The sequence below is a fragment of the Apodemus sylvaticus genome, chromosome 23, assembly GCF_947179515.1.
Source record: "Apodemus sylvaticus chromosome 23, mApoSyl1.1, whole genome shotgun sequence".
Lineage (NCBI taxonomy): Eukaryota > Metazoa > Chordata > Mammalia > Rodentia > Muridae > Apodemus > Apodemus sylvaticus.
Window position 1 is genome coordinate 26,585,033 of NC_067494.1, and position 25,810 is coordinate 26,610,842.

The 25,810-nt window shown below is 41.1% G+C and overlaps 1 protein-coding gene across 5 annotated transcripts in view; it reads left to right on the top strand.

Annotated features, from left to right (window-relative positions):
- Positions 1 to 25,810, top strand: part of Utrn (utrophin) — a 508,244-nt gene that overhangs the window by 186,855 nt on the left and 295,579 nt on the right. For all 5 annotated transcript variants that reach the window (XM_052169847.1, XM_052169848.1, XM_052169850.1 and 2 more), the window contains 13 exons: positions 1,121 to 1,282; positions 2,331 to 2,459; positions 3,292 to 3,465; positions 6,057 to 6,212; positions 8,658 to 8,828; positions 13,179 to 13,358; positions 14,707 to 14,835; positions 15,149 to 15,319; positions 17,256 to 17,414; positions 18,088 to 18,225; positions 20,424 to 20,615; positions 22,035 to 22,207; positions 24,606 to 24,756. In XM_052169847.1, coding sequence (XP_052025807.1) covers positions 1,121 to 1,282; positions 2,331 to 2,459; positions 3,292 to 3,465; positions 6,057 to 6,212; positions 8,658 to 8,828; positions 13,179 to 13,358; positions 14,707 to 14,835; positions 15,149 to 15,319; positions 17,256 to 17,414; positions 18,088 to 18,225; positions 20,424 to 20,615; positions 22,035 to 22,207; positions 24,606 to 24,756 — 2,085 coding nt within the window. The remainder of the gene's footprint in view (positions 1 to 1,120; positions 1,283 to 2,330; positions 2,460 to 3,291; positions 3,466 to 6,056; positions 6,213 to 8,657; positions 8,829 to 13,178; positions 13,359 to 14,706; positions 14,836 to 15,148; positions 15,320 to 17,255; positions 17,415 to 18,087; positions 18,226 to 20,423; positions 20,616 to 22,034; positions 22,208 to 24,605; positions 24,757 to 25,810) is intronic.

Sequence of the window (25,810 nt, forward strand, 5' to 3'; positions counted from 1 at the left end):
CATTAACTGTTAAGAAAGTTACATCACTCGGCTTATGTCCAGATTATATCTTGACACGTATATTCATATCAGTGATAAGAAGAATGGCATTGTTCTTTCGTATGAAGATTGAGTAGATAATTAGATAGCTATACCAGATTACTAAATAGCAAGTGCTGAGATCTAGACTAAAAATATCCTTGAGCTTAATCCAAAGATGTGTGGCAATTGGTGGTTTGACTCACATGTGCACTGTTAGAACTTGTTCTCTAGTTTAGAAAAAAAACCTAGGTATTTATTCACTTGATAGACATTCTTATTGTGTCTTGTTTTTCGGTTAGACATTGGTTGTTCTTAAAATTGCTTTATATTTCTGGGTCTCCTGCGCCTCCTGCATATATAGAAATAATTATATTTCTAGTAAATTAAAAAAATAAAAGGTACAAATTTTGCTTAGTTTAAGACATTTTACATGTACGAGTGTCTGCATAGATGTTTGTGTCCCATATATGTGTCTGGTGCTCATGTTGTCCAGAAGGGGGTACCCGATCCCCTATGGCTGGAGCACAGATGGTTAGAACCACTGTGGGAACCAAACCCTTATCCCTCTACAAGGGCAACAAGTACTCTTAGCCACTGAGTCAGTCGCCTAAAATACACATTTTTATTGTGTTTTACATGTCCTATGGGCAATCTTTTTGTACTTGCATTTTGTCAAAGCATACATTAATAGTAAATATTAAAAGTAAAAAGGAGAGATTCAGGGGCTGGAGAGATGGCTCAGTGGCTAAGAGCACTGGCTGCTCCTCCAGAGGACCTCAGTTCAATTCCCAGCACCCACACGGCAGCTCTCAAATGTCTTTAATTCCTGTCCCAGGGGAGCCGACACCCTCACATAGAAGACGTACATGCAGTCAAATTACCAATGTATATAAAATAAATAAATTATTTAAAAAATAGGAAATCCAGCTGCCTGTGTCCATGAGATACTAGAAGAATATTTGCCCTCGTATTATTGATGGTTGTTATTTATTTATAAGATGAGCTACAGTCTTGAACCAGTACCTTATTATACAGAAAGCCCATTCAGCTATTTATATTAGTGCTGGGCAGTTACAAAGGAAATGTCTCCTCTGTGCAGGCGGAGAGCAAACAGATTTCTCTGGAGAAGCAAGTCCAGGTTCTTCGAGAAACTGATCACATGCTCCAGGTGCTGAAGGAGAGCCTTGGGGAGCTGGACAAACAGCTTACCACATACCTGACGGACAGGATCGATGCCTTCCAGCTGCCGCAGGAGGCTCAGGTACTGCTGCGAAGGAGAGCCTTTGCGTTCTGAGGAAGAGCAGCTGTAGCCTGATCCTCAGCCGCGCCAGAGTCCGGGAGAACAAGCACTCCTTACGGACCAACCTTTGGCTTTGAGCCGGTTCTTGTTCTGTGTGTGAGAACTTGATGCATTTTCTCTTTCTTCTTTTATGCACGTGGGTGCTTTGCTTACATGTGCATATGGGTACTGTGTGCATGCCTACTACCCGTGGATGCTAGAAGACAGCATCGAATCCCCTGGAACTGGAGTTAGACTGTGGTAAACGCCCCCATGGGCACTGGGAAAGGAACCTAGGTCCTTTGGGAGAGCAGCTGGTGCTCTTAACAGCTGAGCCATCTCTCCAGCTTCTTTCACACAGTTTATGCATTAGAAAATAGATTTTTTTCTTTGTTTTCTTTTTTTTTTAGCTATAGAGTTCAGGCAGTTTATTCTATATACATCAGATGTGAACATTAATAATGAAATGCCGCCAGGCGCTGGTGGTGCACACCTTTCATCCCAGCACTCTGGGAGGCAGAGGCAGGTGGATTTCTGAGTTCAAGGCCAGCCTGGTCTACAGAGTGAGTTCCAGGACAGCCAGGGCTACACAGAGAAACCCTGTCTCGAAAAACCAAAAAAAAAAAAAAAGAAAAAAAGAAAGAAAATAATGACATTTTTTGCATAAAACCTTAGCATGTGCACGGCACACAGTGGTGTCCTGTGCAGAAGTTCATTATTATCACGTGTCCCACAGGTTTATTAATGTGTACTAGAAACAGGATCATACACTGTCCAAGAACACTGAGCTTCTGTATTATTATTTCTTCATGCACTTTGCTGTTGTTGTCTAAAGACATACGTGTTGTGTAAAGGCATACTGTAACTCATGCCTGCGTGGGACTTACTATGTAGCCAAGGGTGGCCTTAAAGTCAGCAATCCCCCTGCTTCAAACTCCAGCGGGCTAAGGATTACAGGCACGAGTCATTACCCAGGGCTTCTTTGTTTACTTTAAAAACACACCTTCTCCCTTTTCTATCCTCCTGGTAGAAGATCCAAGCAGAAATCTCAGCCCATGAGCTTAGCCTGGAGGAGCTGAGAAAGAATGTTCGCTCCCAGCCCCCAACGTCCCCTGAGGGCAGGACCACGAGAGGAGGAGGCCAAATGGACATGCTACAGGTAAAGACTGGGCTTCCTGTTTGCTTTTTATATGTGGCAGGCATAGAAAAGAAAACCAGAAAGGCTTGAGTACTTGGGTGCCTTTGCTCTGTCCCGTGACCCAAGCAATGGGATGGGGGTGGAGTATTAAAGGCTCATTGTGCCTCGTGGTAGCAGGAACGGGCTGTTAGGTGGGCAGTGACACAGTGAGTTTTAATGGTTGAGGAGAGAGAATGAGTTCAGCCTAGCAGTGGGCTTTGTGTAGACTGTTCTCTGACCTGAGTCTGATGTCTGGGCGGGATGCAGGGCCACTCAGGTCCTTAGTGGGCACAGGGAAGTAGGCTTTCACTCTTAATGTGGTGGAAGGCATCTGAGGTCTATGTTCATGAGCTAGGTTTTCTGGAAAAAGTGTGTAAATGAATGGACTTCCATTCCAGAGACGCCATCTTTATTCAGATATATTTTGGAGACTGAAATACTGAGTGCTGCTCAGTCAGGACACCCAACAGTGGTTCTCAACTGTGGGTCGCGACCCCTTTGGGGAGTCGCATATCAGATGTCCTGTATATCAGATAATACATTATGATTCATAACAGTCAAAAATTACAGTTAGGAAGTAGCAATGAAATAATTTTATGGTTGGTGTGGGGGTCACCACAACACGGGGAGGTGTGTTAAAGTGTCGCAACATTAGGAAGGCTAAGAAGCATGTTTTATATGACCAGAACCGTCCTAATTCCTTAGGAGTTTCCTGGGCTGGCCTGGTTTTTATGAAAGGCCTTTCAGCATTATTTATTATACTCATATCTAGTGAGAGATATAGTAAATGGCTTACTGTCGTTTCTGCAAACAGAGGAAACTTCGAGAGGTTTCCACCAAATTCCAGCTTTTCCAGAAGCCTGCGAATTTCGAGCAGCGGATGCTCGACTGTAGGCGGGTGTTGGAGGAAGTGAAGGCGGAGCTTCACGTCCTGGATGTGAGGGATGTGGACCCTGACGTCATCCAGACCCACTTGGACAAGTGCATGGTGAGCCTGAGGCCAGGGGTGGGGGTGGGTGTGGGGTGGGGAGCTCACGTGGCCAGAGCTGCTCTGGTGCCTTAGTTCAGAGCGTCTCTCCTTCTTCCTTAGTTCAGGGCATGTTGATGATGGAGAATGTGACGGAGAATGTGTTAGAACAATAAGAACCGTGGCCCTCCCAGAAAAAAATAGACGGTATAAGAGAAATAGGAGAGGATGAAGACAATGGTTATGGTCTGTGCAGATAAAGGAAGCAGATTGCATATAAAGAACATGTATTAAGAAAACAAATGTGTAAATTACAACATGAATTGGGAAAGACCTCTGCAGGATGTAACTGATAAGCGAAACTTTCCACAATAAATTTGAAGTGTCTATAATATTTGGAATTTTACAGAGGAAAAAAAATATTTCTCTAGGAAAATGACATTTAAGGCAAAGTTTAATTCAGATTAACTTCAGATGGGCAGAAATGAATGGCAAGTAAGGCCTTATTATTACATTGTTTGTAGTTGGTTTAATAGAGAGTTTTACAGATTTTATTTAATTTTTATTTTATACACAAGTGCTCTATCTGCATGCCAGAAGATCCCATTGCAGATGGTTGTGAGCCATCATGTGGTTTTTGGGAATCGAACTCAGGATGTCTGGAAGAGCAGACAGTGCTCTTGATCACCATCTCTCCAGCCCTAATAGAGAGTTTTAAATGATATTGCAGGGAGTGTTACAGACCGAGGGTCTACTGCGGGATAACCAGGATTCTCTGGTCCAGGAAGGCACGGGTCTGGCTGAGATGACAGACAGAAACAACCACACACACACACACACACACACACACACACACACACACACACACAGTGGAGGTTTGAATCTGAATGTATTTTGGAGCTCTAAGGCAAGGATTTTTATATATGAAGAGTTGGTATTACCATTTCAGAAGATGTAGCCAGTGAGGCAGGCACAATTATCATAGCCATTTGGTACAAGGAAATACAAAATCAATCAGGTACAAAGTTTCTCAAGTAACAGATATAGAAGATCAATTTACAGATGCCATCAAACTTCCTGATTAGAATACAGAGTCACTCATAGTTTACAGTAAACCTTCAAAGAATTTGAAGTTTCTTATTCCACCTGGGTCTTTAACAAGTTCTTGTGAGAAATCCCTATCTAACATTTAGCCTTCTACCTTGTAAAACAAAACTTCCTGACTTAATCAATGCTTTCAATACCAGAGTGCCAGAGCCATCCTCATACACATATGCACAGCCATAAAAACCTGCATGTGGTTGGAAGGTAGTAATTATGTAAACAACTATGGGGCAAAGCATTGCAGTTCTTAAAAGGGAGTTTGGCGGTTAGTGAATCAACTTCAAAGACCGGATTATCAGCCAGGCCATAGGAATCCCCGAGAAGAGAGAAAAGGAGGAAGTCAGGGCAAACTGCTACTTGAGAACTACAGGCCCATCTTAAATAGCTAGGAAGTAAGAGAATATAGCAAATTGCCAGGTGAGATTTCTGCTTCTAAATTTACAGAGAGTTCCATTATTCCCAGGAGACATTTCTTTTTTCGCCTCTGTCTGTAAAATATCAATTTTATAGACTTCACTGGGCCACCACGGCAAGGGAGGATCCGAACTTAGCCATATTGCAGTCCCTGGCCATCTTCTTAGAGGAGTCTGGGAGGAGATATTGGTGGGACTGTCGTTTCCACAGTTTATTTCTTACGTGGGTGGGATAGAGCTTGGGTAGGAGACATTTGAATCACATGCAAGTGTTATAAGCATCTCTTTGCTCATTGGGACAGAGTGGCAGATGTCACTGTATTTGACATCATAGATACTGGCTTTGTATCCTTGAAGTGTTTTGAGTTGGGCACTCATGTATGGAGAAACTGCCTAGACAGAGTTTAAGGGTTCAAGGTGACAGGGATGAAGGCAGTTTGGAATTTGACCTGTTGAACTCCAGTTTCATAGAATCATATCCATCTTGGCACTCTAAAGTGTTACGTATATTTTCAGCGTGTAAATCATACTCATTATGGTAGATTTGTTTTCTCTGAGAAATAGAAACAAATAAATGTTAGGGATTCCACATTCCTTCAGGCACAGATGGCCAGAGGCAGCTGTCTTCTAGTCACCGGTGTTAGGATTAAAGAATATTCTTTCAGTGCCGTGAGTTGAACCAAGGATCTTGTGCGTAGTAAGCCCGTGCTTTCTCACTATGGAGTCTGCCAGCCCTACAGGGTGATTCCACACAGAGACATTCCAGTTCGCATCCTGCAACTTCCCATAGTTTTTGAAGGAAACATGGCTACAATGAGTCCTTATCCAGGATTTCTACTGACATTTAATTCACATATCTCATTTTATATTTAAACACACGCAAACTCTATTAGTTTATTATCTGATTTGAAGAATCATTCCAATTCTGTCTTCCCTTGATTCAACCTTCAAACCACATTCAAGACAGACACTCTTGATGCCCCTTTGTTGTCCTGAATGAAGTATTACCTGCCCAGCTGTAGAAGCTGTGTTCTAGAATGATGCCTATCGGGGAATTTTCTGTTAACAATGTAAACATTTTCTCTCTTTTTAAAGAAACTATATAAGACGTTGAGTGAGGTCAAACTTGAAGTTGAGACTGTCATCAAGACAGGGAGGCACATTGTCCAGAAGCAACAGACAGACAACCCAAAAGGCATGGACGAACAGCTCACTTCTCTGAAAGTCCTCTACAATGACCTGGGCGCACAGGTGGGACATTTGTCACTTTCTTCTCCCCTTTCTTTCTCTCTCTTTATCTGTCACCCCCTCTCCCAATATTTATCAAATTTAATCTTTACATGTACATCAATAGTATAATCATTGGTAGTTATATGAATATTTTTAGTATATTAATACAGAATAATATTTATATTTTCCATGGTCATTGACATCTTATACATTATTCTAATGAAACTCAACAAGGTAATAGTTTCTGCATACATCTTACTTGCTTTTGGATATCTAAATTGAATAGTTAACTGAGGTATGTTAACATGTCAGGATCTAGTAAATGTTTGGTGGTAGGTAGTTCTTATTAGTCTACCAAGAATTAAAATCCTCTGTTGTACCCTTTAGTGAATGGGTGTTAAGAGTTAGCCATTTCCTGTGACTGGCTCTGCCTGTCTGGATCCCATAGAAAAATTGTCCTCTGATTTTGAGGGTTTGCCCTGAAATTCTGAGTTCAAAGAACATGTGAAAGCAAAACCTGGGCATACTGAAAAACTGGTTTAAATAGTTTTTTCTCTGTTTGTTTTGAGACAGGGTCTTTCTTTTATGTAGCTTTGGCTGCCCTGGAACTTGCTGTATAGACCAGGCTGCTCACTAATTCAGAGGTCCACTTGTCTCTGCCTCCCCAGGGCTCCGATTAAAGGTGTGCACCATGATGCCTAGCTTAGGTGGTTGTTTAATTCTTCCATACTGAATGAATATTAGGCTCAGACTTGGCATAGGAAAGCTTTCTGAGTAAGTGTTGCATAAACTGAGACTCATGGACAGGTCAGAGTAACCATGGTGATATCAAGGAGTAGCTTGTGTAAAGGCCCTGTGGCAGGAGGAGGCAGGGTATAGCTCTTGGAGAAGGAGACAGAAAGAAATGTGTGTGTGTGTGTGTGTGTGTGTGTGTATGTGTGTGTGTGTGTGTGTGTTTGTGTGTGTGTAGGCGTGAGGGTATGGGGGTTAGAAGACTATGGGTGTCTGGCTCTGTCATTTTACCTGGAGCTCTTGGCTGGTATGTATTTGGTGCTATGTTATTCTGATGGTGGAGGAAGGGAGACATAAGGCATGGTGTTTGTTATGTTTTAGGTTTGCTTCCATGGATGGCTGTGGTGCCATCACTGGAACATTGGGGCAATAGCAGGAAAGATAGAGAGACATGCAGAAACCATATGTTTCTTTGTGATTTGTTGACAATCTAACTCCATTTGAGATGTCAGGTACTTATACAGGTGCTCAAATGGTTTCCAACCTGTGGGTCACAACCCCTTTAGGGTTCAGTGTCCCTCTCACAGGGGTCACCTAAGACCATTGGGAGAACACAGATATTTTACTTGATGACTTATAACAGTAGCAAAATTACAGGTATGAAATAGCAGTGAAAATAATTTTATGGTTGGGAGTCACCGCACATGAGAACTGTATTAAAGGCTAACAGTGGAGGACTTACTTAGGTCTGGAGAAGACATCTGGGCTGGTCGGGTGGAGTCATCTCCATATAAGTGGTAAAGTTTTCAGGGTTGATGAATGAACCAGATGTGTAGGTGTATGGCAGGGACGAGATCTGGGAAGCCGGGAGGGGTTGTATTTCAAGGATGAGTTCAGTCATTGGCTTTGTGAGGGCTGTGTTCACTTAAAAATGTCTGTTGGATCTGTTGCCTTGGGGTTGTTACTGAATTTAGGAAGGGGTGTGGGAGAAGTCGGGCCCAGTGCCACACTCTAAGAAGTAGATTTGGTCACGTGGCAAAAGAATAGAATGGATCTTTAGGGAAGTTGGCTTGTGTGTGTGTGTGTGTGTGTGTGTGTGTGTGTGTGTGACATGAGAGAGTTTAAAATGTTTACCAAGAAGGAATGGTTCTATAACTAAGAGGGAGGAACGAATAGTCAGGTAAAAGCTCACATCTTCCTATGGATCCTTGCAGATGCCCTTAACACACGCTGATGAGTTTGAGGAAAAGTGTGCATCCTTATAAGCTGAGCTGTGGATTCTTTTCTTCCTGATATAGAAGTCTTTGTGAGCACTAAGTTTGGGGACCCTTGCAGAGCTGCCTGGGCGTGTCAGAAGCGTTACATAATTCAAGTGTTTACTATTTATTTCATATATGTAAATACACCATTGCTCTCTTCAGACACTCCAGAAGAGGGCATCAGATCCCATTACAGATGATTGTGAGCCACCATGTGGTTGCTGGGAATTGAACTCAGGACCTTCAGAAGAGCAGTCGGTGCTCTTAACCGTTGAGCCATCTCTCCAGCCCCAAGTGTTTACTACTTAAAGTCTGTGTTCTGGTGCTATTAATTAGTGTTATGGATTTTAGTTGAACCACACTGTGGCTTTCTCATTGTGTCCTTGAGCTCCTGGTTCATTCTCGTCTTAGTGTCCTCGGTCCCCTTCCTGTTTATCCTTGACTTACTCACCATGTCCTTGACCCCCTTGTTTAGGTGACAGAAGGGAAGCAGGGCCTGGAAAGAGCCTCACAGCTGTCTAGGAAGATGAAGAAGGAGGCCGCCGTCCTCTCCGAATGGCTCTCTGCCACAGAGGCAGAGCTAGTGCAGAAATCCGCATCAGAAGGTGTGGTTGGTGACCTGGACACAGAGATCTCCTGGGCTAAAGTGAGTTTCAGTTGGGTTGGACTGTCACGTGTCCCATGTGTGGCATTTGCTTGGGACAGTCTGCCAACATTGCCTCTATTTCTTATTAATTGTAACTTCTGCTCTTCTCTGTTAGTTTCTTCCCCTCTTCTTTGATCTGGGAAGAACATTTTGAATACACGTTGTTTTTCAGAGAAGGTTTCTTTCTGTAACCTGGGCTGCCATGTATTCATTGTATATCACAGGCTGGCTATAATCTGCAGCAGTTTCTCTTCCTTAGCTTCTCAAATGCTGAGGTCACAATCCTGTGCAAGTATGCTCAGCTAAAACCAGGCATTTTAACAGTACTTGTGTGTGTGTGTGTGTGTGTGTGTGTGTGTGCATGCATGCACATGTGTGTGAGTATGAATGTGTACATGTGTGTTTGTGAGTGTGTATGAATGAGTGTGAGTGTTCACATGTGTATTTGTGAGTGTGGGGGAGATTTGGTGAGTGTATGTGTGTACGTGCATATGTGTGTGTGTGTGTGTGTGTGTGTGTGTGTGTGTTTGTATAGGCCTGTGGTTGATGTCAGATGTCCTTCTCAGTTGCTTTCTCTGGGTCAAACTCTCATTCTGAACATGAAATTTACTGATTTGGCTAGACTTGCCAGCAAACTCTTGTCCTGCTTTCCCAATGCTAGAATTATGGTCTTGCTCCTGGCTTTTTACTTGAGTGCGCAGGATTCGAACTCAAGTCCTCATTATTGTTCTGCAAGCACTTTACCAACTGAGCTCTGATGCGTCTTCAGGGCCTGTTTCACATTATGCTAAGGTCATATCTGAAAATATTATATTAACAGTTAACCTCCTTAGCTGGGTGTGGTGGTGCACGCCTTTAATTCCAGAACTTGAGAGGCAGAGGCATGCAGATCTCAGAGTGTTCAAGAGTTCCCAGACCGTCAGGGCTATGTAGAGAGACCCTGTCTTTAAAAAGAAAAGAAACGGAAAAACAACAGATGCATCTATTGCTCCCTGGATTTCTGAGAATACCTTCGGCAGCGGTGTGCAAACACGGTCTCTGACTAGTCACTTAGATTCTTTTCCACAGCTTATAGACCGACCGTCTGTAGCCCCTTTTTGAAAAATATTTTTCCAGTAATTTTGCCCATTTTTAAATCCCCACATTAGTCTGCTAATCTCGATAATAATCTGATAATAATCAGGCTTATTAATGCTTGCTGTGTTGTGTAGTATTAAAAAATTCCTTTCTTTGCCATTGTGGTTTACTTTCTGCCATTATTAAATTATTATTATTATTATTATTATTATTATTATCATTATCATTACAAACACTTAAGTATGGTTTTAAATAACAGAATAATCAGTTCCTTGTTACTGCTGCCTTCAGTTTCAGAAGGGCTGGCTTTAGTCTGAGGATCTGTAGAATTTCTTCAGGATCTTGTGTAGAGTCCTCCCTTTAGCTTTAATGTTTTAGCCTTAGAGGTTAATTCGCTTTGTATTAGGAGAGAGGCTCTGAACGTCTCCCCAGATAACAGGCTGGTGGTCCCAGGTTTGTTTGAGTCCTGCGTTGTTCTCCTCTAGTCTTGCACTATTAATATATCAGTATTGTTTTCTGTTGTACAGTTCTGGCTTCTACGCTCCCCCAGTTCCCAAACTGCTGAGTGATGTCATTCCATTAGCTATTTTGATTCTCACTAGCGGGTCCGTGTCTTTACCGTTCTCTTCGTCGCATATGTACGTGTATAGTAATGGACCCCAAATTTGTAAAAGAAATGCTGTGTGGATTTACTTCAAAGCTCTAGATCTGTTAGATGAGAACCTTTGTATTTTGTCTTTTGTTTCTGTGGGGGCTGGGGATTAATCCCAAGTCCTGGCCCATGTCATAACAAGTGCTCTGCCAGTCTTGCTAAAGCATTGATAAATAAAACAAATATCGGTTGTCCTTGTTGTATACGTCCATGTCTGTGTGCGTGCACATGTGTGTGTGTGAGTGAGCCTCACTTGTGCCGTGGCACAGATGTGAAGGTCACAGAATAACTTTCAGATTTGGTTTTCTCTTTCCATATTTATGGGGTTTCCAGGGATTAAATGTGAGTTTCAAGACTTGAACAGCAAATGCCTTTGCCTGCTGAGCCATTATGCTGGCCCCTGGGTGTAGCCCAGGCCTCACCCTGCTGATTTTCTTGCTTCAGCCTCTTTAGCACCTCCTCCCAACATGCACCCCCATGGCAGGCTTTTATTAAAATGTTATGTCTCATTTTCCTAACTTCTCAAGTCTTTTACTTTGCTTCATAATATCTTATTTTTTCCTTTATAAACATTGTGTGCTTATGCATATATATGAATAATGTATCCATTATATATTATTTCGTTTTATTACCATATAAATGTATTTTTACCAATTACTTTTGTGTGTGTGTGTGTGTGTGTGTGTGTGTGTATATATATATATATATATATATAAATGTATAGGTGATATTGAGTTGTATGTATTCATATTTGATGATCCTTTCTGGTCTTATAAGTTTCATTTTTTGTTAACTATCATTTTTGAAGACAGCCTATAAATAGTGGTAGGCTTGTGAAGTGTATAATCTTGAGTTCCCAACTAATCCTTTTACAGATCTGATGTAGCGAGGGTGGCGTAGAGGGGGCACTCAGCACATTCTCCTCCACGGGCTGGGAGGAACGTCGGTGTGGGGCATGACCATGCACCTTTTCTTTTCCCTTAGCTTATTTATTTGTTCCCTTTATATCCTGGTTGCAGGTCCTCCTCACTCAGCCCCTTCTCTTATCTCCTCCTTTCTCCTCTGAGAAGGAGGAAGCTCTCTCTGGGTACCAACCCACCCTGGCACATCAAGTCACTGTGGGACTGCATACATCCTCTCCCACTGAGGCCAGACAAGGTGTCCCAGTTAGGGGAACAGGATCCACAGGTGGGCAGTAGAGTCAGGGACAGCCCCTGCTCCAGTTGTTATGAGACCCACATGGAGATCCAGCTGCACACCTGCTACATACATGCAGGTTTCTAGGTCCAGCCCATGTGTGCTCTTTGGTGACTACGTACCTTTTCGATGATGTGGTTTTTTAGATTTAAAAACATTAAAGATTTAAACGACGTTTTAGTGTCTTCAATTAAATATTATGTGCAATATTTAAATGCAGAATTTAAGTGGTGTTTTTATTGGTGAATGTCAAGTGGGAAATTTATTCCATAGATTCAATAATAAATACTTTTTTGTAACCATAAAGCCCACTGGGCTTGTGTATGTAATATTAAAACTTAATTACGTGTCTGTAGTTATTTCTTATGGTTCTTATGGACAATTCTAGTCAGCTACTTCATAACCACTGAAGGAGTGCAGAAAGTCTGAACCACACGGAGTACATGCGTAACTGACTTTTTCTCTCATATTGGGGAAGAAGAAGAGGAGCAGGGAATATCCACTGCCTTTCAAGCGCATCTCTAAGTGTCAGGACCAAGGCGGTGCTTGGCCACCTTGACTCCCTTGTGGGTTTGTGATGTGTCTCCTTTCTGAGATGTGATTTTCAGCAAGAAAATGAATTCCTTGCTGAACTTGAATTCTTTCAAGAACTTGAATTCCTTGAAGCGATTTTTTTAAACATTGATTTAAGAACGTGTACCACGGGGGAGGTGGCTCAGAGGACCCATTATCAGTCTGTAACTTTAGGTCTGGGGCATCTGGTGCCTCTACCCTCAAGAGCACACACATACACACACACACACACACACACACACAGAGAGAGAGAGAGAGAGAGAGAGAGAGAGAGAGAGAGAGAGAGAGAGAGAGAAAATATTAAATAAACTCACACACATACACTTAAATAAACAGAAATCTGGAAAGTATTTTTTTGAAAAAGGGACAACAGTTTAAAAAGGATACACAAGGAGGTCCAGGACACAGGTGTTTCCATGTGTCATTTTCAGGATATTTTGCATTTTTCAGCATGATTTGAATTTCTGCGAATGTGCGTTTTCCTGGTAAACCTTCCTTCGTGTGTTAGCCCCAAGACCATTTTCCACTGCATGATATGGAGCTGACATTCAGAGCTCTTGTGTTCCTGGTTCTCCTTTGATTTACTTGAGTCGTATTCCCCATCTGAATGTCTTATGTCTTTTCATATTCACTTACTGAACCATTTCAATTTTCATTACGGTTTGAGAGTCGCGATCTGTCAGTGAGTTGAGTTTCATAAACCTTGAAGGTATTTGCAAGTTATCTGGGAAGCCAGCGACTTGTTATTGCTGGGGAAGAAAAGCTAAAGAACAAACCACAACACGTAAGGTTAGGTAAATCTTAGTGTGTTCTGAAAGTCAAGTGGGTGGTTATTTCCCTTTTTCTTCTAGAACATTCTCAAGGACCTGGAGAAGAAGAAAGTTGACCTCAATGGTATTACAGAGAGCAGTGCTGCTCTTCAGCACTTGGTCTTGGGCAGCGAGTCTGTTCTGGAAGAGAACCTCTGTGTGCTCAACGCTGGGTGGAGCAGAGTCCGCACGTGGACCGAAGACTGGTGCAACACCTTGCTGGTATGTTCCAGAACACGCCAGTGGTGATGACCTCCCTACACAATTACCTTTAAAGCACGCAGTCCTCATTAGAATGCTGTGTGTATTTTTTGGCTTGCTTGTCCATTAGTTTTATTATTTTACCTCTATGAAAGTAAAATACTCATGCTAAACGAAGGGCCTGTGTTCCTTAATATTTTAGTGAAGGTAGTTTTGTTTTATTGATAGAGTATTTACTTAGTATGATAATATGAGCCATATATATGCACATGTATGTATAAATGTGTATTTATAGACACGTACTCTTCACAGTGTCTTATTTATGAGCTCAGATCAAGGATTATTCTAAACAGTGCTACCTGTAAAATTCTTGGCTACTACCTCAGTGAACTTACTTACAAACTCTATTCTTTCTTTCTCTCATCTACAAAATGGGCGTTATTATAATTTCTACATTATTACTATTATTATTTTATGATAATTAAATGACTTAAAATGTGTAGTGGTATTATATAGCAATATGTTAAACACCCCATTATTTTTTTATGATCATCACCATTCCATTTCCATAGAGTTTCCTGGCCCACTTCTACAATGATTCACATATGACAGCCCCAATCTCTGAAGTGAGAGTTATAATTTATAAGTTATTACTTTATTCTAGCACATCGGTTAGGACTTTAACTCAGTCAATTCCCCAGTAGGGGGCATAGATATAAGAATAAATGATCTGTTTGGGCAGTTTTTTCAAATCATTTAGGCTATATAGGACAGAAAAGCTCATGTGCTTAGGCCTTGATTGATCAGAGGTTTATATTGTAGTCCATGACACATCACCCTTATAACTTTATATAAATTCTGTAATGCAGCACATTACCACATAGTAATGCAGAGAGAAAAACATAGCTAAAACTGGCTATGGTGGTACATGCCTGTAGTCCCAGCATTTAAGAGACCAAAACAAGAGTCTCTAATGGTAAAGGTCAGCCTACACAGCAAGGCTCTGTCAAAAACACCAAAAATAAATAAACAAAAAAACCCCAAACAAATCCCAAACTCCCCCCAAATCCAAAAAACCCAGCACACTGTCTTCCCTCAAAAAAAGTCACATCTGGTAGCAAAGGCTTGTAAACCTGCTACTTGGATGACTGAGGCAGGAGGATCACGACTTGGAGGTCTTCTTGTGCTACATAGTAAATTCAAGGATAGCCTATTAAAATAAAAAATAGAAAGAGGCCTGGGGTTATATTCAGTTGTGCAGTGTATGAGGCCCCATGCTCAGTCTCTTTGATGCCCTTTTCAATCTCTGCTAAGATTGACACCTTAATATTTTATTTAAACTTGTCCGCACTATTTTGTTCCCTTGCAGAACCATCAGAAACAGCTGGAGCTATTCGACGGGCATGTGGCGCACATCAGTACCTGGCTCTATCAGGCCGAAGCTCTGCTGGACGAGATTGAGAAGAAACCCGCGAGCAAGCAGGAAGACGTCGTGAAGGTAGTCAGCCTACGAGCCCCACGGGCTGATTTGCTGCTCCCTTGTGCTGTGTGCTGTCAGTGGTGTGTGTGGTGGCCTCCAGCAGTTTGCTTTTCAACATTTACCGTGGCAGAGAAACGGAGATCGCCATGGGTTTCTATGACAACCATTTCTTCTGGTTGATGCTGCTGAAGCGTCTTCCTAGCGATCTCAGATGTTTGTTTTAAATCCCTTTAATTCATAGTAAGCATCACGTGTGTTTGGAATAATATTCTCTTTCCCTCTCCCTCCCCTCCTCCCTCCTCTCCTCCCTTTTCTCTCCTTTTACCATCAGCGCTTACTGTCTGAACTGGAGGATGCCAGCCTCCAGGTTGAGAATGTTCGGGAACAAGCCATCATCTTGGTGAACGCTCGTGGAATCGCCAGCAAGGAGCTCGTGGAACCAAAATTGGCGGAGCTGTGCAGGAACTTTGAAAAGGTGTCCCAGCACATAAAAAGTGCCCACGTGAGTACTTGCATTTTTACAGACTACCATTTCTCTCCGTGGGTGTATGTATAAATGGTAGGTCATTTTGTTCAGGCCTATTAATTTTTAAATGAATTTTAATAACTGTTTGGCAAAGCAACTGCGGCTACTTATGTGTGATGGTTGATATCAGAAAATATTGTTTAGTAAATAACTCACCCAGGACAGGCTTCAGAGCCAGTTGGCAGTCTGGGTAGGAATGGATCAGAAATAAAGAAGTCATTTCCCAACTGATGAATGATTGTCAATCCTTCATCTTAAACTCATCCCTTTAATGTATGTATAGAAAATGCATGTGTGTATACATGTTTACAAGTTGACAGATTTAAATGTTATAAGTTACATGCATGTAAGTTATAGACTCAACAGTTTGTAGTTCACGGGGCAACTTTCTGAATTTACTAATTCAAAAAAACTTTATCAATTAAAATGAGGGTCACAAGTAACAGCTATCGGTACAAAATGGTGTCTATGCACAGACGGCGCTTTAGTAAGTGTGAAGTGGAAAAGATGCAGACATTTTCACAGTTTCGAGGGAGAACCAGGGACCTGAGATTCCATGCTGAGGGATCACAGGATGCTGAATGTTTAATACAATCTCATCTGTGCACATCTGATGGCACTTGAAAAAAATGAGTTAATTTAACCTCTTGACAATTATCTATTGAAGTAACAAAGAGAAAGACCATCTGTTTTATATGTGTTCAGGAAGTGGGTCTTATCTAACTTTGTTTTAATTTAAAATATCTGGTATAGTGGGCCAAATTTTTTTTCCATGCCCTGGAATATAATTATTCACGACTTAAAACAATACAGCCAGACCTTCCTTGAGCATTTGTCTTCTTTAATCTTTAATCTTCGCTTTGTCTTCTTATTGTGTGACTTAATTCCACTTTATTCTTTTAAATAGATTCATGGGAGGTTTTTTTTTTTTTTTTTTTGACATTAAAAACTAAGCAAATCGGGTGCCTAAGAGAACTAATAAAGAAAATTAGCATCGCCCCTCAAATGACCTTTGCCAACCATCCTGTTGTGTAACTATTTTTTACTCACTGATGCATGATACTAAAATATATATAAAAAAAATTATAGCATTTTGTTCAAGCTCCCTTGAAATGGATTTTGATAGTAATGTTCTATGGGCTGCTATAGTTGGCTGGGTTAATTTTATGACTATTGGGCACTTGGGAATGTTGTCTCTGTTAAAAGCACCTTATTTGCATCTGCTGGTTCACCTCTTACTATTCTGCTGGTATCGGATTTTAGAATCCATCGAGTTCTTGCAGAGGGTACACAGGGCTACTCCAAACACTTTCAGCATGGCCCAGTAGAAAATCTGTGCAGGTCAGGAGGTGAGAATGTTACTTACTTCATAGGTGGCAGACACTGGCTATTTTCTTCATTTATTTTTATTAAAATTCTCCGTTCTTACTTTTACTTTCCCAAAGGTGATGTTTCTCTGTATAGATGTGAAAATGTGGCCTTTGGAAATACAAATCTTTTCTTGAGGCTCCAGTATCAAAAAGCTCAAGGGGAATTCTCCTTGGTTGGCATGGATGGGAGGTGTTCTCTCGGGTCTCCTTGCACCCCAGAGTGAGGACTGCTCTTGTCCCCTGCATGGCTGTGGCATGGATGGTTTACGTCATGGTCCTGAAGGGTGTTCACCTTGGCATCTGCCCTACTGTGCTCGAAGCGGCCACAGTGGACTGAGTGCACTTCACGTCCCTGGATTCAGGTTGAGAATTGAGCAGTTCAACTAAGTCCAGATTGCCAAAAGTCATTGCTATGTGATGAACGACATTGAAGTCATTTCAGATGAATTCATTCCAGGTTTCTGCTGTGACCCTGCCTCTCAGCATGGTTTTGGAACATGGAGTCAGTAGTACACTCTCAGAAGCCTCTTTTTCTTCCCTAGATGCTGATTGGCCAGGACCCTTCATCCTACCGAGGCTTAGACACTGCTGGAGCTGTTGAAGCTGCCGGGCCTTTCTCTGACTTGGAAAACTTAGAAAAGGACATAGAAAACATGTTGAAAGTTGTGGACAAGCACTTGGACCCCAGTAACGATGAGAAGGTGGGTGGTCTGCAAGCCCTACCCTCATTTTTTTCTCAAATAAATGTGGATTTATTTGCTTGATGTGCCACATGTAACTGAAGAAATTCAGATGTGATTTAGGAGAATCATTACAGAAGCTGTCGGGTGACTCGTGCAATGCTTGAAGTTCACATACAACACTAAACTCAGCATTTGGGAGGCAGATGCAGGAGGAGTGGAAGTTTATGATCTCCTCTAGCTATATAGCAAGTATGAGGCTAGCCTGGGCTACAAGAAATCATTTCTCAAACAAACAAACATGATGGTGATGATGATGATGATGATGATGATGATGATGATGATGAAGAAGAGCAGGAGGAGGAAGAGGAGGAGGAAGGGGAAGAGGAGGAAGGAGAATCATCATCATCATCATCATCACCATCATCATCATCATCATCATCATCATCTCTACCCCCTACTTTCTGACTAGCTGTAGTCACTAGCTAAGGTTTGATAAACTAGCTTTGAGATATTTTATTTTCAAATATAAAGTATTTGAAGAAAATCATGAGCGGTTGTGTCATTCAGGCCAATGTGGCTTGACCCATGCTACCCTGTCTGTCTCAGCTTAATTCTTACGCTGAACAATGGAGAGCATTAAGTTCGCCTGTACATTTTAGGTTTTAGTAATTTTCTTTCTTTAAATATTTAGATGGATGAGGAACAAGCCCAGATTGAGGAAGTTCTACAAAGAGGGGAGCATCTGCTACACGAACCCATGGAGGACAATAAGAAAGAAAAGATCCGTTTGCAATTGTTACTTTTGCATACACGTTACAACAAAATTAAGGTAGGATAGCGTGGTCTCTGCAGCAAAGAAGTAACTTACCCAGTTGTCCCATCCAGGCTGGGGATGTAATATTTAAAGACACAAGCTTTCAAGCAAATCAGTTAGGAAAATTATATTATTTCCCCTTCACTGTCTTTTTAAGTTTAATTACTGGTTTTTTTTTCAGAGTTTGGAATGGATCCTATGCTTGGCCTATGCTATTGGTTATTTGGGAATTTCCCATCATGCACTCTGATTACACACACTTCCCAGTCCTCCCATGTCTGCTCCCTCATACTGTGATCTCCCTGACTTAAAAAAAAAAGACAAGGGAAGGGGTGGGGGAAAGACTCTAAGTCCATTTTATGTTAAACTCACTTGAGCATGCATGATCTCTTCCCAGTGGTCAACCCACAAAGGGAAACTGAGTCCTTCTCCACCCTCGCCAGAAGTCATCAATTGTGGAGAGCTACATTTTAGCATCTTACCACAGTTTGCAAAACTTCTCTTTGATGGCTTTCTTTTTAGGCTATTACTTTTTTCGGGGTGGGGTGTAGGTAGGGGTTGTCCCAGAAACCTTCTGTGTTCCTCTTTTTTAACCGTGCATCTGCAGTCATTGAAAATAGTGCAAGAGTAACACCCTTGTGATGTTTTAAGCGAAGCTGTCCCCCAGGGCTCTGTTCTTTGGTAGTTTTCTGGAATGAGTTTTATTTGATCACTTTGGAATCTGAACGGATTCCTGTGTCTTGGTGGGCTGTCTCTGTCTGATGTGCCGTGCTGTATGGTCCAATGGAAGTTTCTGTTGGTGTTGTCCATTTTACCCATTTCCTGTCTTAGTCTGCCCTCTTCAAAAGTAGCCTTTTTGTCTGTGAGAAGGAGGAAACTTCAGTACCATCCTCAGCTGTTTGCCTGTTCATTGCATCGTGTGAAGCAGGACTCACAACTATTAGGCTTTGCACTGACGATAGCTCTCTGGGAAGCACGTGCCTCCCAAACTTGAGGGCTTGAGCTGTCTTAGTTCAGTCTCCAGTCTCAGTTATGTAAACAAGATTTATGTTTCTTAAAACTTTGGCTGACATTCTGAAATTCTTCAACACCCCTACCCCCACCACAATTTGTTACTACTTTCATGGGGGGAGGTTTTAAGATAACCCACATTAATTTCTTTCTTAATTTTTTTTAAAAATATTTTTATTTTCTATATTCTTTGTTTACATTCCAAATGATTTCCCCTTTCCCAGTTCCCCCCTCCCCATATGTCTTATAAACCTTCTTCTCTCCATCCATTCTCCAATCACCTCCCTCCTTTTTCTCTGTCCTTATATTCCCCTTCAATGCTAGATCAATCCTTTCCAGGATCAGGACCCTCTCCATACTTCTTCATGGGAGTCATTTGTTATGCGATTTGTGCCTTGGGTATTCAGGGCTTCTGGGCTAATTAATATCCACTTATCAGAGATTGCATTCCATGTGTATTCTTTTGTGATTGGGTTACCTCACTTAGGATGATATTTTCCAGATCAAACCATTTGCCTAAAAATTTTGTGAATTCATTGTTTCTAATTGCTGAGTAGTATTCCATTGTGTAAATATACCACATTTTTTGTATCCATTCCTCCTTTGAGGGGCATCTGGGTTCTTTCCAGCTTCTGGTTATTATAAATAAGGGTGCTATGAACATAATGAAGCATGTGTCTTTATTGCATGCCGGGGAATCCTTTGGGTATATGCCCAGGAGAGGTACAGCAGGGTCCTCCGGAAGTGTCATGTCCAGTTTTCTGAGAAACTGCCAGACTGATTTCCAAAATGGTCGCATACCATCTTACAGCCCCACCAGCAGTGGAGGAGTGTTCCTCTTTCTCCACATCCTCGCCAACACGTGCTGGAGTTTCTGTAAGGCAAAGGACACTGTTAAAAGGACAAAAAGGCAACCAACAAATTGGGAAAGGATCTTCACCAACCCTGCATCTGATAGAGGGCTAATATCCAATATATACAAAGAACTCAAGAAGTTAGACCCCAGGGAACCAAATAACCCTATTAAAAAATGGTGTACAGATCTAAACAAAGAATTTTCACCTGAAGAAATTCGGATGGCCGAGAGGCACCTTAAGAAGTGCTCAACATCATTAGTCATTAGGGAAATGCAAATCAAAACAATTCTGAGATTTCACCTTACACCAGTCAGAATGGCTAAGGTCTTAATTTTTTTTTAATAGACAATCCCTCTCCAGCAGAGAAAAACAATTCCACTTTCTTCTGGAATCACATCATCAGCACTGCCTGCAGACTATCTGGTGGAAATTAATAAAATTTTACTCAGTCTGGATGACATTGAGTTATCACTGAATATTCCTGAACTAAACACCACTGTCTACAAAGACTTCTCTTTCCAGGAAGACTCTCTGAAGGTAAAACTCCAAGTTCTGAGCATCAGTAGCCGTGGTTAATAGAAATAGTACAAAATTACTATTACAATAGTACAGTGCCGATCGATCTCCCTGGCTCTTTCTGTTTGCCTTTGCCTCCCACTCCCTCCCTCTCTCCTTCCCTCCCTCTCCCCTCCTTCCTCCTCTGTTTTACCTTTCCCCTCCTTCCCTCTTTTCCTCCCCCCTCCCTCCCTCCCTTCTTTCCTCCCTCCCTGTCTTCTCTTGTTTTTTTAAGATGGGGCATCCTTGGATAGCCCAGGCTAATTGGGTTCTCACAACCCCTCTCCTTGCACGTGGAGAGCTGAGATTACAGGCACGACCCCCATGCTCAGATGGAAGTTGCTGTTGTACTTACTTGGATAATGTAAATCCTTGATTGTTCCAAATTGATGATAAAGTGTATAAATAATGAAACTTTTCTGTATTCCCTGGTAGGACACAACATTTTTTTCTTTCAATTTAAAGAGCATCTAGGTCTGGACTTTTATGAATGCACATTTATTTGCAACTGCAGAGGTCTAATTTTAATCTGATATAACTCGATTGTCATTTGTGTCAAATGATGTCAGGTCATCCATATTGATTTGAGATTGGCTAGTTGCCCCATTGTGGAATTGCATATTGATTGCAAGTTAACGTTTTGAGTTCTTTGAAAGTTTTTTCCCCATGTATTTGATTATACTTTTATATAAAGTCATAGTATAACCTCTGATAGATATGATAATTTATTTTTTCATTTAAGCGACAGTCATTAGGCATTTAAAACTATAATTCCAAAAGTAAGCCTTTCTTTTTTTTACCTACATGGAATTATGTAAATTATTAGTAAAGCTTTCTTTCCTATATCCTACCTGAAGCCAGTCAGAGCATCCAGGAGGATGTGTTCCCAGTAACCATGGTGATGGCATTCCTCACATTTTGGTGACTCTAAGATTTTTATATAGAAAAGTCCACAAGAAAACCAACAGCGGCAACTAACCTGGACCCTTAGGGGCTCCTAGAGGCTGAACAATCAAAGATCAAGCACGGGCTGGACCTAGCCTGCCCCCCTGCCCCCCCGCCACATATGTAACAGATGTGCAGCTTGGTTTGTCTGACCTCAGTGGGAGAAGATGAACCAGTGACTTGATGTACCAGGGTCGGGGATACCCAGGTGGGGTGTCCCCCTTCTCTGAGGAGAAGGGGAATGCGATTGAGGGGAGAAGCCATGCAAGGGTCACCAGGAGGAGGGCTGTGTGCAATTTGGATGTAAACTAAAGAAATAGATAAATTAAGGAAAAAAAATAGAAGTCCCTGTTTGCACACGCTTAATTAATTAGCCTCACTAATACTTTAAATGAGTGTCATGCATATAAATCTTTATCTGTGATTCTGTTGTTTTGTGCAATGATGTGTTTGCAGAGTATCAAAGAGCAACTGGACAAACTCGGAGAGCAGATTGCAGGTGTTCATGAGAAGCAGCCGGATGTCGTCCTCGAAGCCTCTGGTCCTGAAGCCATTCAGATCAGGGACATGCTCTCTCAACTGAATGCAAGATGGGACCGAGTGAACAGATTGTACAGCGACCGGAGAGGGTACGTGTGAGTTAAGTGCATATTTACCTTTAAGTCACATAAGTACAAGTTTACAGGTCATTGAAAGACTCCATGTGTGCATTAGGATCATGGAAACCATTTTCCACATAGCTCTTATGTGATTAATAAATAGAGATGAGCTTCATTCCTTAAAGAAAAATGTGTCCACAGGTGCACAACCATTAAGGACGTAATATCTTAATAATATGGGAACACTTTTAGTTTTTAGCCTAAAAATAAGTCTCTTTTTTTAATTAGAAAGGGTTGTATTAATGTTCCTTTCTCCTACACACCATGATTAATATGAATGGAGAACACATGAAGCTTCAGGTAATTGGAATTCATAAATAACCACAGGCCTGTTCTTTTTGTTTTTGTTTTTGTTTTTCTGCTCTATAACCTTCTGCTTCATAGAATGTTTTGGAGTTTTTTTTGTTTTGTTTTGTTTTGTTTTTAAATTAGACTTCCGAACAGGGAAGAAAAATGGGTGTGATTTTTTTTCCCAGTAGCTGTGAATGTAGTGAAATGCAAATACATGATACTACAAGCATGACAGGCAAGACATGACCACAGGAGAAGGAGTCTGGCTAGTTACATTTTGTCAGCAATCAGGAAGTGTAGAGAGAACAGAATGTGGGGTAAAATAAGACCTCAAAGCCTCTTCCAAGTGATTTACTTCCTCTAGTGAGGCTCTGACTTCTAAAGGTTCTCCAACCATCTCAAACAGCGCCACCAGCTGGCAACCATGTGTTCTAACACACCAGCCTATGGGTGACATTTCACATTCAAATCACAGAACTTGGTTATCACATGAAGACAATTAATAAAACAAGATGTTGGAACTCTTTCTGTATTATAACATGAACTTGGCTACTGTACCCTGCCAGGGGTATTTATAAACTTGCCTTTCCTTTAGAACTCTGGCTAGCATTGGCAGGAATATTTCACCAATATTATTACAGTGATAGCTTCATTGTTGTCTTTCTTTGCTGTGTTCTCAATGGGATTTGAAGGTCCTTTCTACCAGTCTTAAACTAAGTCTCTTAAACTAAGGGATTGCTATTTATTGTTTCAAAATGTTCTTCTACCTGGAAGGTTTTATATATATGTGTGTGTGTATAGTCTATTTGTGAGTATATATGGCCTTTTGTATGTCATTCAAAATGGCCTATACCCGTTGACATAAAGCCAACTTAGTTTTATGAAAGTATATCATAGTTGTTTCCTTTATATCATAGTTGTTTCCTTTATGGTTGTATACAATTAACAAAACTTACATATCCATTCCTTACATTTGCTGTGTCTGAGGAAATGATAATGTATGTTTTAAAAACAATCTTAGTTGTTTGAGTTCAAATTTCTGTGCAATGCTCCATGAGAGTTTGGTTTTGGGATGTGGATGTGCTCTGTTCAGGTCTCAGCTCAGTATCTTTGCACGGCAGCCTCAGCACCATGAGTCCTGTGCATGCACCTCTACTTTTCAAATAATCCTCAAGCAACTTTTTGTGCATCTCCAGTTAAACACTCGCCAGTCTAACTGCCTCATTGTTCCTCAGCAAATGGCCAGTGTCTCCCCTGTAACTTTTCGTTGTCTCTATTGTAACTAAAGATGTCATATTTTAGAATTATGTTACCGTGTATTCATTTAGTTATGCTAATTATTCTTTATGTACCATTTGTTTTAACTGAATGCTATATTTTTATTTGAATTTCTTCATCCAGTATGTAAAATTTCCCTTTAGTGTTCCAGAACTCCTCCTCTTCCTCTTCCTCTTCCTCTTCCTCTTCCTCCTCCTCCTCCTCTTCCTCTTCCTCTTCCTCTTCCTCTTCCTCTTCTCTTCTTCTTCTTCTTCTTCTTCTTCTTCTTCTTCTTCTTCTTCTTCTTCTTCTTCTTCTTCTTCTTCTTCTTCTTCCTTCTTCTTCCTTCTTCTTCTTCTTCTTCCTTCTTCTCCTTCTTTCTTCTCCTCCTCCTTCTCCTTCTCCTCCTCCTTCTCCTTCTTCTCCTCCTCCTTCTTCTCCTTCTCTTTCTCCTTCTCGTCTTCCTCCTCCTTTTTCCTCTTCCCTTTGTTTTGGCTTTGTTTTCATTTGAAAGACTTCTATCAGTAAAACCACATACTTCTAAGAGAATAGAGCAGTTAATCATGTTTTTATGTTTTACTATAGTTATAGTAAGAGTATAAATTTGGGAGGATTAACATGCCTATAATTAATCAAATGTGGCTGTGTAAGTCAGAGAAAGCAAAACCCTTTTTAACATAATGCAACCATTTTGAACTGTTTGGTTTAAATGAGATTTGATTGACTGGTTTATTGGGATTATCTTGAAAGAGAGGTTGCTCCTGGATAGCCCTGTGAAGCTTGTAGCTCTGCTGAGCGAGTCTGTTTCCCTGTGCTCCAGGTCCTTCTCCAGGGCTGTGGAGGATTGGAGGCAGTTCCACCGTGACCTTGATGACCTCACACAGTGGCTCTCTGAAGCTGAGGACCTGCTGGTGGACACTTGTGCTCCAGATGGCAGCCTGGACCTGGAGAAAGCCAGGGCACACCAGCTGGTAAGTGCGCCCCATCCCAGGGGTGGGGTGTGCAGGAAGGCCAATGCTTGTTCAGATGTGTTTGCTGAGATGTATCACAGAAGTCGGAACCAATTCCATTGGTTTTTTTTTTAATGTACATATATTGTTGTAATTTTTATCACTATACTTTCTCTTCTTACACCTTGTTCTCAGTTTTAAAATTCTAAAAAACATAGGTCATCATATAATTTATAATCCAGATTTTAAAGAAGTTTAAAAAGAGAGAGAGAAGGTACCTTTAGGTTGCTAATGTGAGAGATAGTTATTTTTTAAAATATTTTAAGATACATTTCTCTTTGGGAAATTTTATATTCATAGTAACACAAAAATATTTGTATCTAAGACTATAGGAAAGACAGAAAAAGGTACATATAGTAAACTTTACTTTGTTTTTCTAACACTTAGGCATCCCAGGTTTTTCTTTTTCCTTTTTTTATCATTGATTATTGTCATGAAAGGATGCTGTTCTTTATGGACAAGGCAAGCCTCTAGAAGGACTCAGCCTTGAGACTGTGTAGCCTTCCAACAGTCAGCCAGCCAACACAATAGGTCACTAAAGAGAGTAATGGAGCTAGCAGAAGCCCAGACTTCAATTGCCAAAAGTATTTCTTGTTTTAATACATTTTTGAAATGTCTTTTCTGTAGACAGTTATTGGGGCATAGAAAACAATGCCCTCCCCCCCATGCCGTCAACATGGTACTGTGGTTTTTGGTTTGGGGGTTTTTTTGTGTGTGAAAGTTTGAGTTACAGATAAGTATTTAGACTCAAGTTTTTGCAGACTGAGGCAGCATCTCAATAAAATGCACATTGAGGAGGTTTTTAAAATAAATGACTGGACCTAATAATTGTATTGGCCAAATATTTGTGTGTGTGCATCCACATGACCCTGCAAATGTTATTACCTTCTTTGAAAAGACATTTTCATGAACATAAATAGCCCATTCCCTGAATTTGTTTCTGTGGCTTTTAAGTTGGTGCTACAATATTGGGCACACTGAAGGTATCTGAACAGCTCGATTGAGTGGTGGAAAG